Source organism: Lissotriton vulgaris, chromosome 1_2 (genome assembly GCF_964263255.1).
Source record: "Lissotriton vulgaris chromosome 1_2, aLisVul1.2, whole genome shotgun sequence".
Lineage (NCBI taxonomy): Eukaryota > Metazoa > Chordata > Amphibia > Caudata > Salamandridae > Lissotriton > Lissotriton vulgaris.
Window position 1 is genome coordinate 145,527,445 of NC_141686.1, and position 16,979 is coordinate 145,544,423.

The window sequence follows — 16,979 nt, forward strand, 5'->3', positions numbered from 1 at the left end:
GGGTTGGGGGGAGCACACGGAAGACCCAGAGGCCAAGGAGAGGGCCAGGGGCCGACCCCCCCCATCTCCCAAGTCCTGGGACCCCGGTCCAGAGACCAGAACCGGTCCACCCTGGCAGACCCTGGTGCTGCAAACAGGACCACCACAGGGCGGCCCCAATGACCCACCAACAGGCCGGACACTGGGAAAGAGAGAGAAAACCCAGGACAAAGGAAGGACCAAGCACTTCAAAACTGCCAGCACACAGGCCTCCCACTGAAGGCAGAGAGCCGACAGCCCCAGCACCCAGACCCGAGTCCACAGAAACAGGATGCAGGCTATCAAGGAACAAGGACCAGACCTGGACCCACCCTGACTGCGGCAGAGGACTACGCCACAGGAACGACAGACGGAGCCAACACCCACGGACCCCGCAGAGAGCCCGAAAGAGCATCAGGGCAAGCCCAAACGCCTCAAAAGCCGCAGGCAAGAGGACCCCCGAGAGACCGCAGGAACCAGAACTGGAACCCGAACCCAGCAAGCCCCGAACAGGCCGGTGACCGAAGCCACCACAAGCGGAGCCAGAGGAGCCAGCGAATGCCCAACCAGAAGGCAACAGCGGTCGAGCCACCAGGAGAGTCCGCCTGCAGACGAACGGACAAGGGCAGGAGGGACAACAGACCCTGGAGACCAACCCAACAGGAGCCAAAGGGACAGGCGGAGAAGAAGAAAACGAGCCCAGGGAACCAGAAACACCACAGAAGCCAGGTGCCCCCGCACCTGCAGCTACAGGACTGCCTGAGGAGCCGCCAGGACCACAAGGCCAAGGGAACGGGGTCAAGCACAGTCAGAAGATGAGCCCCGACAAACACCTTGCTACGAGAGGGGACCAGAGAAGAAACTCCCCCGGTCACCAAAAACATGATCTCCCGAAGAGCCACCAAGGACCTCCCGAACAGACTGAGAAAAAAGACACTCCAGCCGCATGCCGCAAGAGGTCGACCACAGAAGTATGAATGAAAACCCCCGCCACATGAAGGAGAGCCACGCGAGCGTCCGGACATGCAGGAAGACCCAGGGCGGGGGCCTGAGGCGGAAGGGGAAGAACACAACACAGAAAACGGACATCCCCCACAGTGAACCGCAGGATTCTCAGAAAAGAAGCAGCAACTGGGATGCAGAAAGCGGCGTCCCCGAAACCCCCGGCACGCCAAAAGCCGCCAGGTAGGACCAGTGGAAAGAAGGCCCGAAAGGCCAACACATGGAAGGGAACAGGCCGAATCCAGGAGCAGACCACCAGGAGAACCAGGACGGACCGAAAGCCGTCACACCTCAGCCCCAGAATGGAGCGGCGTCCCGAACCCGAGCGCCCCTGACAGGAACACAGCAGATGGATCACATGGCAAGCAAACAGGACGCCCAGTCCAGCAGAGCCACCCAGCGAAAACCGGAGACAGGCACCAGAGGCAGCCGAACCTCCGAACCGGAGGAACCTGCACCAAGACGACCCCGTACCCATGACCCACAGTGCACAGGACCCAGCCAACAGAAACGTTCGGCTGCCACCGAGGAGGAAACGCCAAAGTCAACCACCCACCGTCAGGGAACCTACCAGACAGCAGTGACAGGGGCCCAACAGGGCAGGGCTCTTAGGCAAGGAGGCAGCAAGCCAGGGCAAAAAAACGGCCAAAACCGCGCCAACCCGAAAGACGGAGGAGACACCCACATCGGAGACGACATAGAGGACCCAGTGCAAGGCCCCTGAGAAAGCTAGGATGCCCCATACAAGGCGAGGCATGCAGAGGGCCCAAGGTGGTGACACCCAGCCATCCCGAACTGCCTCCGCCAACTCCACTAAACCCTGCACCAAGGAGGGCGCCGAAGAAGCAGAGAACAGGCCAGCCGCCAGCGCCACAGCAGCGGGTAAGCAGAACAGCCGACCCACCAAGCAGAGTGGCCAGGACAGAGTCCAACAGCACAATGGGAGAAAAGGGGCGACACCCTCCCTCCCCAAGAAGAAAAGCCGCCGGAGGAAGAGAGGGACCCGCAGCACAGAAGTGAAATCCCCTGACGCAAACTGAGGGTGTAGAGAAACCTGAAACCATTAAAGACCAACACAGTGCAGAAGGAATACCGATGGCTGAGGAGAGACCACACACAGCAGGCTCCACAGGCTACCGACAAGCAACCGTCAGCTGGGCATTACCACAGTGGACAAAGACACAAGCACAATGCACACAACAGTGGATACAGCAGAAACACAACAAGTACGAGCAACGTACGCCACTCCCACAGCACCAACCCTCACATTGGGACCAAGGTCAAGCCAAACCCAAGGAAAGAAACCCACAGTCCCAGCCCAGCAGGAAAGTGGAAAACCCTGGCGACCAGCACAGGAGTCCAGCGACCCAGGTCCCGAATGCCCACCACCCTGCAGCCACATGCAGCGTCAGAGGCGGGAGAAGGACCCACAACATCCAAGAACCCAGATGGGAACCAGTCGCCCACAGGAACTGCCGGACGAGGAGGGGACGTAGAAGGCACCAACCGAACCCCAGATCACAGGACAGAGCAGCCTCAATCAAGTCTAGCACCAACCACAGACATGAGAGGCAGAACAACCGCACAGAGCCCAGGCGACCAGGGTGCCCCAGGCAGACCGGCAACCCAGCTGCAGAGGAAGAGGACACCAGCACGCCCTCAACAACCCCATGCGACCCAGTGGTAGACAACCGCCAAAGCAACCACCAAAGGAATCATGGAGCATAGTCAGGATACAAACCCCATCCAGCGAAACCCAGTGCCACCAAAGGCACAAGAATATCTGCCGAGACAAAGCACCAAGGCCGGCACCGCAGGGCAAGAGAACCGCCCATGCAGGAAGGGGAAAAAACAAACAACGGGCACAAAACCGTCTTACCTGGCCTCCGGGAAGACAGCACACCAGGAGGAGGCAGCCACGCAGCCCGACCTGGAAACACAGCTCCAGGCACAGGAGGACCGCCCGACACCGCCGCGGATTCCTCATACCACGAGGGATATACCCCATACCACGAGGGATATGAGGAGAGGAGGCACAGCCAGGAGAACGCCGCCACGGGCACCGACGTCGCAGAGAACCAACACGAAGACTCCCCGGCATCGCCACAGGGAGGAACTGAAGTTAAGTCTCACTGGGGAGACAGAAAAAAACAGGTGGAGGTGGGAACGGGCAGAGGTTTTATGCTAGGGGTGGGTCTGGGTGGCAGGCCGCCGGGCCTCAATTGTACTGAAGAAAGGCGAGGGAGGGACGGGAGTTAATGCAAATGTGAGGAATCTGCTGTTAGAATTATCATTGAGTCTTAAGATCACTCAAGCATCGAAACAGCCATTTCCTGACAACATCTATGGCATGCCTGGATGTCCCCAGAAAATTCAGTTGCCCACATCCTACCATACCATCCAGCCACTATGTTGGTGCTGACAGCACAGCCTATGAAATGTTATGTTATGTTATGCGTTTTTATTAGGCGCACAGATGCTCCAGCAAAGGAGCGTCCTGGCGCCCGACAAGGCAGCAGCACAACACAATGGAACAATAAAGCAGAAAATTTAAAACTAGGGAAATAAGAAGGTTTTCACCGCCCGGCGAAAGGAGAGCAGATCCCTGAGGGCGCGGATCGCCGGGGGCAGGGAGTTCCAAAGCACCGCCGCGCGGACTTGAAAGGAACGTCCGCCGGCCCTGCTCCGCTCAAAACGAGGAACAACAGCCAGTTCTAGATCAGCAGATCTTAAAGCTCGGGCTGGGATGTAATGAACCAGGAGTAGTGTCCAGGCCAGCACTCAGCGCATGCTTTGCTGCATACTCTTTAACCTGAAATGTTTGGATAGGAGATGACTTGAGGTATTATTGGATGGCCGGAAAAATTTTATTGGCCATTGTGGATACACTTGCCCAGTAAGCACACTACATTCAAGGAGCGTAGGGCCAGGCTAGCTGAAGAAAACATATTTTTTTTGTATTGTTTTTATTAAATGTAAATTACATTTCCGTATTATCAACAATTAAGATGCAAATAAAAATATCTGCAATTAGCATTAATAAAGTATGGATTGACAAAAGGAAGAAGTGAAGAGGGAGAAAAGAGTGACATAAAAGCTTAGTAACATAGGAATCCCGGTAAGGGGTTTATTGTTTTTCAGTTGCATTCCAAAACAGGCAAACATCTGAGTTCCCTGCGAGAAGAGCAAGAACACGGGCATAAAAGCAATGATTGGACCCTGTGTCCGGGGCCAGTATGAATATATTATAAAGGCTGTACTCAGTCAGCTGAGTGTTCTAATGGCAATTTAGTATTTTGGATACCTAGGCTTCCCGAAAGAGTCTTCGTGTTCTATGGGAACCATATGCCAGTAGTGCCAATGAAATGCAAGCGTTTCTGATATGCACCAACGATACGGGCTCCACACTTCTTCGAACGCTGGTAGTAGGTCAATGATTTTAGCAATGCACCTTTCAAAAGCAGCCAGAGTCAGCATAGCCTTGGATCATAATGAGATTGATGGGAGACCGGTGGTTTTCCACTTTCTCAGAACACAGATCTTAGCCATCGCCGGTGAAGAAGTCATCTGTCTCCTCTTTTGAGAAGTCAAACATTTACATCATCGAAGTATGTTGTATTGACACATCGAGAGTCCGTTGGATGCTCACCGACTACACCTGGTGCATAGTGTTGCAGATATTGGACCAGATGGGCTCAAGAGTGGGACAAGACCACAGGATATGAATAATGTCGCCAACAGACTGATAGTGTCACCAACGGCGTCACATGGGGGAGAGTTTGGCTTGATATAATTTAAGAGGGGACCAGTGCCAATCACGGAGTATTTAGAAATAAAGACATTTAATGCAGGTTTTTCTGATGCCCTTGTTGTAGGTTGTGAGAATGTCCACACTTCCTAATTGAATGCTTTCTGGCATTTCTTGGACTATAGGACCTGCAGAGGGTTCTTAGTTGGCCACTGTATAGGCCATATATTATTTCCTGTATCTGTCCCACTTAATGAAAAAGGTAGGGATGAAAGAAGATGTGGATATTGTCAGTTGTCTTCCCAGTTTCAGTGGTTATATTGTATCTAATGCCAGTGATGGGTGTCATCGAGGCAGTGTTTCGATTCCAGAGCTGGGAAACCTTTCATTGAGTCCATTCCGAGCGGATACAACCTCGAGGATCCCCTTTAATTTCCAGGCATTTTAATGATGAAGCAAACCGCCTGTACTAATACTAGTATTGTGCAAGATAAAAAAGCCTGTCCTGTTTCAGCTGCTTGTGTTGCGTCTTCCACATCTGTATTGAGTTTAACAAGAGCGAATTGGAAGCATCTGAAGGCTTTACAACAGGTTTGTACAGAACATTTGTATTCTACCCCATGTTCTGCAGAGATCTTTCAATGAAGACCCAGTCTGGGGTTTCCAGTTCACCCTGGAAGTGGTAGGCAAGTTGCAAGATGTGTTAGGCTGCATAACAATGCTCTAACTTAGGGAACGGGAAGCCATCGAAAACCTCTTTTTGGTAAAGGTGTCAAAACACTTTGATACTCTGTCTGGACGGTTTTGATTGGGAAGGGATTTGGATTCAATCTACTCGTTGGTACCTGTTGGATAAGGCTTTTAAGTGTAGGGTGTTTTGCCGGAAAATCAGGATCAGCGGAGGACAGTCTCAGATGTCTGGCTGGAGGAGCGACCACAGTTTCAAATTAGTTGCGATGTCTGTTTCTGTCAGTGCCTCATAAATGGTAAGTGAGGCTCTGATAAAATGGCTGAGATTGAAGTATTCAGTCAGCAAATTGCCTTTCATTTCAACTGTAGGCAGTTGTAAATTTAGCACCTCAGCCACTCAGCACAATACAACTGCAAATGAGGCACCTTTTTCAGCTGGTGAGTCCAGCTTAGGCTCAGGGGAGATCTTGAGATTATTTGCATTTTGTAGGTCTAGAAAAAGTCCTTTAACGGAGTAATGAGGTGGGAGCAGATTGTCTGTCACCTTGCCATCATCAGTGTCATGGCGAACATTTTTTAGGCCCTTCACAGCGTTAGAATCTGAACTCTAACCTTTAGTGTCACTGGCTTTGTGGAGGAGACTCGGGATCTGGTTCAGTGGCCATTGGCAGCACCTGGATAATCTCATAATACAACATAGGCCTGGCGCAGGGTCAGAGACCAGTGATGGGATTGGATGCAGTACCGGTGGAGTCAGCAGCCACACTGAAGGAACTGACATGGACGTCGGAGCAGGAGTAGAAGCATGGACTGATGTCGGTATGGGCCCAGAGGGCAACCGGCACCAGGGGAACTTGATGGGGTGGAGCACCCTGCTGGTGGAAGTCTGACCGCAGGCCCCAGCGGCCTTAAGGCACACAAAAGTGAGCTGGCAGCATCTGAAAAATCTGCAACATGGCCTTCTTGAGGCTGCATATCGATGATAGCCCAGGGAATTTGGAGCACACCTGGACCGACTGTGGTATTGAACCGGATGTGGAAGGAATTGCAAATGGAGGCCATTGGGTGTTATCCTCATAACTTCTAACCTGATTACAACAAGTAACAGTATGGGGTCAAACTCAAGTTAGCTTTTTTTTGCTTATGGAGTGTTTTCAACTTAAAGGATGACTTCAAGCGAGAAGGAGACTTTGCACAAGAGCAGTCCAGTGACTTGGAGCGGGAGCAAGATTGCTGTTTTGAATGTTAACTCAACTTATGCTTGGTGAGGTTCCTATGCCCAGGCACCAAAGGTACACGTCTACGAGTTCTTGATATCAGTCCTTTACAGAGGGGGTATGTGATGGTTTTGGCATCAGCCAACAACTTCTTCAATCTGGTCTCGACATGGTGGACTTTGTCTCCAGGTCTATGGGCTCATCTGTCTCCCAGCATTGCTCTGCCCATTTGAGTCACTCTGGCCTTCCATGAGATTTCAGGATGGCCTGCTGTATTCACCCTTTATTAGTTCTAATCTTTTTGGAGCCCAGGCTACTGTGTCTCTCAAGACGATTTAGCCAGAAAGTACCTCCAGCCATTCTGGACAAGAGATTACTCCTGCTTGTCGACTTTCGGTCAACCTGAATTTTCAGAAGGTTGACTGAAGAGTAAGCCCCACAGGAGGCTCAGGTGTGTTGGTCCGATTCGGATTTTCCTTTCCCTCCTGGTGATTTTACACACTTTTGTCTTACGACTTGAGTGCCAAGCCACACTGGTTGTAGATGTGAAAATTATGCTTCCTGGTACTGTGCACCACTTTGGTATTTCTTGTTCCAGTTCAGCCTGTTTTGCACCTCTTGGATATGCTGAGGGGGGTGTCCCAGAATGGCTTGGCTTCCTTGTTTTTAATATTGCCTGTACATTGCTGCTGCCTGTTATGGTGGTCGTTCTGTTTAGGTCTAGTCACTGAGGAGTACCAACTTCCTATTTGGGCTACTTTCTGTTTAATCTTAAACAATGGTGTGGCCTTGGTGTGGCCTTGGGTTTTGGTCCCTTATCTGCAGGGGTCTTGTTTGGTGATGAGCTGTATGCTCAGTCAGAGTTGTCGCACCATCGTTCTTTCTAAGTTGTGTATTCCATTTATTTTGCTTCTGTTGACTGTTCCAGTCTGTGTCAGCTGTTGGACCTCGATACTTCTGTCTATTCTGTAGTCACTTTGAGTAGAGCTCCTCCATTTTACAACTGTGAGGTGGATGGTCAAGGCTGACCTCTGGGCCCCTTGAGAAGGTAACGGGGGATGGGTTGGGGAGGGGGCAATTGTTCTTTGCAGATTTTGTTTGCCCTGCACTGCAGTTCTGGTCTCTGTCTGTGTAGCTCTTGTTCGCTATTCAGTGTGTGTTGTATTGTCTTATTGTTCAGCAGGCTTTGGAGGGTGTGAGGCCTCTTGTGGGAGTTTCCAGTGTAGTACAGTTTTTCAGTAATGATGGACGGTGTTAATGGTTAGTTCTTCAGCCTTCCTTTTCCCTTGCTCTCACACTAGAATTTGTAAGGCTGCATTTGGAAGATTAAATGTGCTGTTCATCCTTGTTTGGTGATCTGTTGACTATTGGCCATGGTGCTTATTGTCTCTACGATTGGTTTGCCACGTAAAAGTTATTCGGGTCTTCTGTTCTAGCTGGACTTTGATGCTTGCCACTCCTTGGGTACCTTATCATTCTTGACTGTGTTTCTTTGTCCCCTGGGGTTGAATGTCTTTTGGTCATGCAACTTTCCTGGACTGCATTTATGGGCTACGGGGAATGTCTCTTCTTGATTGTTGCTTCGATAGGGTGGACTCCTTGAAGGGCCTTTGGGATTATCCATTCTCTGTAAAAATAAAAAAAAACTAGACAGGAGAGAAGATAATTAAATTTTTGTATTATTCCAACATTCTTCCCACTAACGACTGTCGCACACCAGACAATTTCCCTCCTGGCGGAGGATGATAAACACCTGGAGAAAGGGACACTCAGGTGCCAAGACCCTATGATGATTCATCCCACTTAATCAAATAAGCGGAGAACCAAGATTTACCTCTGCAGTGACAGTGTGGCTGAGGGTCCCTATCAGAAAATTTCCAAGAGACTCTGGAAAATGACCTGAGTGATTAATTCTTTTTGATTATTTAAGTACTGGCTCAGGAAGTTGAATTCATCTCTGATTCTCTTTCCCTCCTGTTTTTTGGTATACTTAGAAATCCCCTACGAGAGAACTAAAGGAAAGGCTACTGGGTCAGGGGACCAAAGAGTGGCCATTCCCACTCCCTCCTCCTAAGGTAATTCCATGCAGCTGGAATCGGCAGCTTGTCTTTCCTCTGGATTTGCTCATTCCTCCTATCCAATCACACTCAGTCTGCCACCCTATACCAATATCAGTCTGATGCCTCCAAACTCATCTGCAGCATGCTCCAGGGATCCTCCTGAGCCCCACACACTTCAATGCCTATATGGCTTGTCCCCTTCCGTTATATATGGAAGCACTATATCCTATGCCAGCAACACCCAGCTCATCCTATCCCACTTGAAAGAAGCACCCATCACTCAGTTCAACTTTGTCAACTGCATGTCCTCTGATCACCAGCTTGGTGGCCTACCAAGCTTGGTCCATCTCTCCTTCCCTCAAAAGTTGCTAGAGAAACTGTGATTCACAACCAAATTTCAATGTCCAATCGGGTCAACATGGTAGTGTCGACAAACTTTCACATCCTCAGAATGCTCAATAAAGTATGGATTTTAGAAGGCTTCTAGTTAAGGTCTGCAGAAAAGTGATACAAGCCCTCATCACCAGCAGACTTGACTACACCCTTTATGTTGGTGGCTCTGCTCAGCTCCAATCGGTGTAAAAAGCTCCAGCCAAACATACGCTCAACCAACCCTACAGGCCCACACAAGCAGGCTGGTTCTCCATTGGCTCCCAATTCAGAATTACTCCCTCTTCAAGCATCTTTAAAGCCCTTCACAACTTGGGCTCCTCATATCTCAACTACTGCATCCACTTCCACATTCTGACCAAAAATCTCAATTCTGCTGGCCAACTACTGGCCTCCGTCCCTCACATGTGGTGCACAAAAGCAGAAGTATGCACCAGATCAGTCCTTGAATTCGGAAGAAACTAAGAGCCTTGATACCCTCATAGGTGATATGCACTCCCTATGTATACAGATACCATACCACTCTAAATCATATAGTAGGGGCACAGACATGAGCTCCTTCAGCTGAAGATACCTGCACTGATGTGAGCACTAACAGTCAGACTCAAGGTAGTCTTACCCCATGCTCTCAGATCAGGGACCCTCAAGAAAGGGTTGTGATGAGGAGCAACACTTTCAAAAAGCCTTTAGGCCTCGCCTACTCATTCTTGAAAGTGGTAACAAATTAATCTTACTAACTCAATGTTGCTATGCATAGTAACTCTTGTCAAAATGCTTATCTCTTGCCAAACAAATAAATAGCCATTAATGGATTCTAAATACCCCTTAAAAACATGGCCCTGTACTAAGTTAGGTCAACTTGGATGAACTTTCCAGTCTTGGTGGCTCCTGTCCTTACCTTAGCCCAGATGATGCTCCTGGTACAGCTGGAAGAGAGAGTTGCAACTTTTTCAATAATTTGGCGCTGCTTTCTTCATGTGTTTGGTCCTGGCTCCTAGCCCGTTCATTGATACTTTTTAAATGCATGGCTGAGCTCCGAATATTTGGCTCGTTCTTGTTATGATGGTGACCTGTGAAAACAAGAAGGTAAAGATGTCAGATTATATTGGTCTTAGGACTGATTTTAATTGCAAATGTTTCAGATATCTTCCAGAAATATATTCATTTGATTATCCAAAACATTGTATGTAAAATATACTGACTTAAAGTGACATTCAGCCAGCTCTCTTCATCCATTGGTAAATTGTTGGGTCATTCACTTTTTCTTCCGCCAGCACAGCATACAGCATGCATTTTTTAAAGATTAATGATTGCCCAGCAGCTCCAACAACAATAAAGTTTTGCAATAAACATGACAAAACAAAACAACCATTGACAACTTAAAAAGGTTGGTGGCCAATGCCAGACTTATTTACTTGCCCAATGCTAGTTCATATAGGTGGTTAAGGAGCTTCTACATATTATGTGCTCTACTGTCAGATTTCAGGAAGGACTGTGAGAGTCTGTACGTGTGTCCATGCATGTTTGTGTGTGCAAGGAGGTGTGTGTGTATTACTACAATTAAATGGATAATATACTTACTTAAGGGACTTCCAGCCAATCTTCTTCAGGCTCTAGTCTATTATTGGGTCATTCACACTTCTCTTACACCCACTACGGCATGCAACCCGTGGCAACGGTTCAGCTAATTTTAGCCATTGGTTAGCTTCATAGTGAGTGACGGCAGTCTGCCCTTTCACAAGAAGTACATCCACCCACAAAATATATACCATAAGTCACTACTATGGCCTTGCGTTAAGGAAACATTGGGTGGAAGGGAATTGAAAATGGAAGCTGAATATATTAGCCAGGCAGTTTGTGTGGAATGTCACTGGGAAGTGTTATTCCAGCGTTGTGTGGGGTGGGGGCTGGGAGGATGGTTAGGTCATGGCAAAACATTGGTTGTGTATCCCATGTATTGACACACATAGGCAGTAGTATAAAATAGCAGCTCTAACTAGCACATCACTGAAATATAGACTATACAATGTAAAGCAGGAGCAATAATACATTAGCTCCAACTCTGCTCAAGCTGATGACAAGGAATATAAGAGGATTTAACAACCCCAGGAAAACCCTTCAGGTACTTGGGTATGTGAACAGAGACAAAATAGACAAATACACACAGTGGGCAAAAACAATGATAATGCCCTTAACCATAGGTCACTTACCTTTAGCGACGCTGTGGTAGAGACTCTATCTAACCCAATATTCATCACCTTTTGAATATTCCAGAAACTTTTTTCAGCAGTACCATTGCACAGTGGTACTAGTGGCAGCTTCTCCGCTATGGCGGAGGAGCGTCGCCTCACTGCTTTTGAGCAGTTCAAAGTAAAGGGAATATAAAATTATACTAACTTTGAGTTATTATCATTTTATGTTTCCTTTGCGGGTGGAGCATCGCAGGGGAGGAGTGGTTTGCCCACTTCAACTGTTTGGTCGGCCCTCTTGAGCTGCCCAAAACAGTCATGCGCGCTTTCCTAGTTCTCCATGTAGGCTGCATTACAACCGCTGTGGAGAACGTGCCCAGGCCCCCAATCCCTGGTTGAGCGGTAAACAAGGATGCTCAAACCCAAGCACAACGCTGCATTGCAGGATTGTGATTGGTCAGGGGAACCAGGCTGTTCTTCCTGGCTTCCTGTTCCTCGAGTCCCACGAGGAGAGCAAGGAGCAGAGACGCGGGACCCGGCGGCAAGGTAAGTGTATATATATATATATATATATATATATATATATATATTTTCATTGTGCAACCCCGCACCCCACCGCGCCACCCGCAAGTAATGCTGGCCGCCACTGAGTGGTCTTGAAGAAAAAAGCTTCTGTAGGTAGCACCGTGCGGTTCCCCACTGATGCCGTTCTGCTCTGGAAATGATGTGCAGAGCTTTTATAGGTGTCACTCTTGCATGCTGATGTCATTGGCTTTTGTGTCTGCCTACTTCCCCAGATATTATGCCCCAAAAGCAAATTGGTTGTGACCAGTGTGCAGATTCCTAAATTTAGAATGGTATTAAATGATGAAGTCCAGTTCCCAGAAGGGGGAGTGGGAGACATTGCCTTCTTAAGGGGATCATTCCTGAAACTTTTTGCTTTTTTGTCCTACTCTTCGCCTACTTGCTCTTTGTGGCCCTATAACTCAGGGCATGTTCCCACTGTACTGCAGTTAGAAGGTACGAGCACCCTCCCTACACAGGTTAGGAGTGGGGTGCTTGCACAATTGGGTAACACGTGGTACCTGGGAGGGCCCTATGAAAAGGTACACCATATACCCAGGGCAGGTATGGCATTGGCGAGTAGGGGTATGCGGCACTGATCATGCCCAACAGGACTTGCCTGCCAAGTATGTCTCCTACTCAGGTTGGCATCTCCACTGGTAATTCAATCTGGAGGGGCACTCGCCTACTACCAGAGCGGCCCTAGGATATGTCCCAAGGGATGAAGCTCGAGGTAGGTGAATAGCCGGGTGGGGAACTGAGCATGACTGCTGCCTGAACAGGAGTGAGCTCCTAGGTGAGGTCCCACTACCTCGGGGGTCAGTTTCCATCCTCGGGACCTCTCCTGAGATTGCAGAGGCCCCTTTGCGGCCATAGGGCCGGAGCCCTTCCCCAATGGTGGTGCAGTGTAGAAGTGCGTACACCCTTCCTACCTTTCGTAGGGTGGTGCTTAGTGGGGGGTTGAAACAGATCTTCTGCATGTCATGACACAGCCATGGTGCACTAGCACCATGGCTGTGCTGGGCCTGGGTACCCGTCGGATAGTGCCGGTTGGCCTGAGCCTTTGCTCCTGTGATTTTCCTAGGAGCCCACCAGGAGCCAGCCAAGATGGGCTGTTGTGCGCATTGGCACCAAGGAATTGCTTAATATCGAACCGCTGTTATCAGCCAGATAGCGCATAGACACCATGGATGTCCTGGAGACCAGGGCAGCTGGCCTACAACTGCAAGCCAGTGCACATGCTGGTTCTCAAGTGGAGCCTCGAGGCGGCCGTGTGAAAGAGCGCACACCCTTTCGACACGTTAGGGAATGGTGCCGACTGAAGGACTGGGTTCTTTTGGACCCAGCGGTGCCAGGGCACAACACCTGAAACCTTCGTGGGTAACCTGTTCCGGCGTACAAGTCACAGAGACACGGGACACTTCCTTCGGCGTCAAAGAGTCAAGGTTTATTTACTGCAGGGAACACAGAAGTCACAGGAAGTACATCGAGTGTAGTTCGGGGAGACTGCTTCAAATTGGTTTTGTGGATCGCTCCTTTTATACAGTTTTTACCCATAGGCTAACATTAAACACAAAGGTTTACAACTCAGTTCCCACATCGAGCTCCCAGAGGGGTCGCTTTGGTCGCTTTGAAACATACAAGGTCCGGAACATAAGTGCGGAAACATTTGGCGGTTCCCAACTGTAAAAACCCATCTTCCCACCATTAGCAAATTCCAATCAGCAGTAAAGTGGATTGAAACAGGAACGAAAACAGGTGCAGAGGAAGACGGAGACAGTGGGGAGATCGGAAAGGGTGTAAAAGGGGAGGTGCCGGGAAGCACGAGATACAGGCATCAAAGGGACGTGCCTAATGAGATGCACGGCTGAGACAATAAGTCCGTGCGGCAAGATGAGCCTCAAGCGGCGCCACCTGCCTTACAGTAGCAAACCCCCTCGTCATAAAGACACTTTCAAAGGACATGTGTCTTCCGCAAATATCTTGGGAGTCCCAGGGTCGCGAAGCGGACAGCGTCCGTTCGCTGACTACTTGAGGGCAAGAGACAAAATGGATGCCGTATCTAAGATGGAACCCGTGGGTACAGATGAAAAAGCCCACGTAACAAACGAACGGTTTAAGTTAGCACAGCGAAACTGCGCACACTTATTAAACTCGTCATTTGCGGTTCATAGATACTAGACTCGACCATATTCGTGCGAGTCGAAAACACCACTGACAATTGTCACGGAACCTCAGACGCTCCTTTTGCCCTCATGTAGGCAAGCACTAGTCGGAATCATATTCGATATTCATCAGACCATCAAGATGTCGCTGCAGCATAACTCTGTCCGACCGAGTCCCCTTGGTAACAGGTGGTTGTCTCATACACGTTGTAGCACAGAGGCCACATAAGGCAGGACCACACTGCACACAAAGGCAACACGTGAACAGGAACACTACCACAACCCCGATGATCATCAGAATCTTCCAACCCCAAGTCGACATCAGGCCCCAAAACCAACCGAGTAGCGTCCAATCCCCTACATCCACGTGTATGGATTCGGAGATCTTATGCAACTTCGAGATGGCTTCATAGACAGTAGGAGCATTATCTGGAATGAAAATGCAACAGCTCGAATGGATCACTTTACATACCCCACCGCGATCTGCCAAGACGACATCTAAAACCATACGGTTTTGTAACGTCATAAGTCTCTCCGCCTGAAGTTCTGTGGTGATATTACCAAGGGCACTGGCAGTAACATTAGCTGTCGATTCTACCACTCGAGTCAAATGTCTCAGGTTCCTACTATTAACCATAGGTCCCCAAAACGGGAGGAAACCCTTGAAAAAGTCTCCTGCCTCTTGACCGGCAGTATCCTCTTCGCTAATTACGCCTCGTACAACTCTAGTCTTATGGTAATCGGCATCTACAGTAAACGTCGGAGGCAACAGATTTGCAACAAAACACGAGCCCATAAAGTCTGAGGGCAACCATGTATATGCACGATCATGACAGATGAAGTACGTACCCTTGGCAGCCAGAAACACAGGGATCGGGGACATTGACAGAACGTAACTTTCAGTGCAAGCACTTACTCCAAGTGAGGCTTGCGAACCACGACCCACAAGACAAAGATTACCAGTGTGGGGTACGACCCATATTGGAGACGAGCTTTTAAGCTGCTTTTCATTAGTGAACGTACTATATTCCCCTCTATCCGGTGCCCTATAGGCTTGTACCTCTGCCTTAGGGATGAGAAAAGCATCATAGATCTCATCTTCCAAATCCTGTATTATCATCGATACCACCCACTGCCACGAGGTAGGACCCGGTTTGGGGGAACGTTCTGGAGAGGGGTGGAAACCTAGTGCGCTTCGAAGCATTGTTTGGTATGCTCGAGCTGACCCTTGGGAACTATACGGTAACACCAGATATGGAATTCCCTTACCCGTAGTATGTGGCATCAACCCACACACCCAACAATTAGTAGTGTTAACCACTAACTGATGCTGATGGAGGAGCTGGATAAAGGAATTGTTGCGGAATTCTACACGTCTAGCCTGTTCGTGTTCCGGTAAAATGTGAAAGGAATGGGGAGAAGCAGTAGTAGCAGTAGAAGTAACGTTAGAGCAAGGAGTAGGAGTAGGGGTAGGAAGTAAAAAGTAAGACATAGCATAATACACCCCACCCGCCAAGAATGCAGAAGCAGTTAAAAACAGTACAAACAACTGGAATACAAAACATTTAGTACGACTGAGTTTCTGCAGTTTGACTCTATACGCCTGAGCTCCTTCCAAATCGTTCAGCTTCGAAAATGCCATTTCCCTACGACCGTCCGCAACGTTTCTTGACGCACTTCGTTCTGTGCAGCAATAGTCAATCCCCAGGAGTTCCTAGGAACCGACGGCCTTTAACCTAGCGCCAAGACCTACTGTCCAGAAGGAAGTACGCGCGCGGCCCTACGGCCCTCAATACACAATATGTATTTATTTAGCACAATAATTCAGCTGTGGAAGGAAAAAGATACAAGGAAGAAGCTTGATGTATGTACAAAACAAGTTTCAACGATACGAATGTTCAAAGTTGATCAGGGGAAACGAGGATATTACAGTTATCAATTTCAGCAAAGCAAGAAAAATTTATTTGTCCTTAGTGTGAGAACGCAAAGAATATCGATGTTTCCCGGGACGTGTCTGCTCGTCAAATAAAGGATCCGTTGAAGAGACAGCGTCCTGCTGATCAGTTTGTTGATTTGGTCTTGAGTCTTTTGCTGACAATGTTCCAACAGTGGCTTTCTGCTGCGCCGAGTGTTCACCAACAAGTTGTGCGTCGCTAAAAGGTACAAACGCCGGCAATGTCTCTGCTTCTGTTGACGCAATGCCTTTCCTCACCCACGGGTCTGCCGGCAAAGGAATAGGGACTCGCTTACAATGGGTAGCATGTACCCAGTTCTTCCGTCCCTCAAGACGAACGGCAGTCCTCGTGGCCAAGAGCACCTGGTGAGGTCCAACAAAGCGGGGGTCCAGATTCTTCTTGCGCGAAAAATTACGGGTGACAACCCAATCACCGGGCTGGAGCTGGTGGCCTGGACCCTCCGTCTGCGTCGGCAAGGCGTCGTAAACCTGTTGATGAATTAACCTCAGTTTAGCAGTCAAGTCATGTAAGTAGTCAATCAACATCGGATACTCAAGATCAACAAATATACCTGGCCTAGGAACCCCCCACACATTCGCAGGACGGCCGAACACTATTTCATAGGGACTAAGCCCTATTCGGGAGTGTACAGTCGCCCTCGTTGACAGTAATGCTAGAGGCAAAGCGTCAGGCCACGAAAGTCCAGTCGTAGCCTGAATCTTCGCTAATTTTAGCTTAAGGGTACCATTGTAACCTTCAACCAATCCAGCTGACTGGGGATGATTGGCGCTATGGAATTTCTGATTAATTCCAAGGCCCTTACACACATTCTTCATCACACTTCCGACAAACTCACTTCCGTTATCTGACCACACGACTCTAGGCATTCCGTACCGAGGAAAGTATTCCTTCAGTAGGATTTTCGCAGTAGACAAAGCAGTGTTTTCTTTGAGGGGATAGGCCTCAATCCATCGGGAGAAT

At 49.1% G+C, this 16,979-nt stretch overlaps 1 protein-coding gene across 1 annotated transcript in view; it reads right to left on the minus strand.

Moving 5' to 3' along the window:
* The window catches only part of AGBL3 (AGBL carboxypeptidase 3), a 687,703-nt gene that overhangs the window by 12,343 nt on the left and 658,381 nt on the right, over positions 1-16,979 (minus strand). Inside the window, exon 21 of the mRNA XM_086953007.1 lies at positions 10,024-10,195. Coding sequence (XP_086809133.1) covers positions 10,024-10,195 — 172 coding nt within the window. The remainder of the gene's footprint in view (positions 1-10,023; positions 10,196-16,979) is intronic.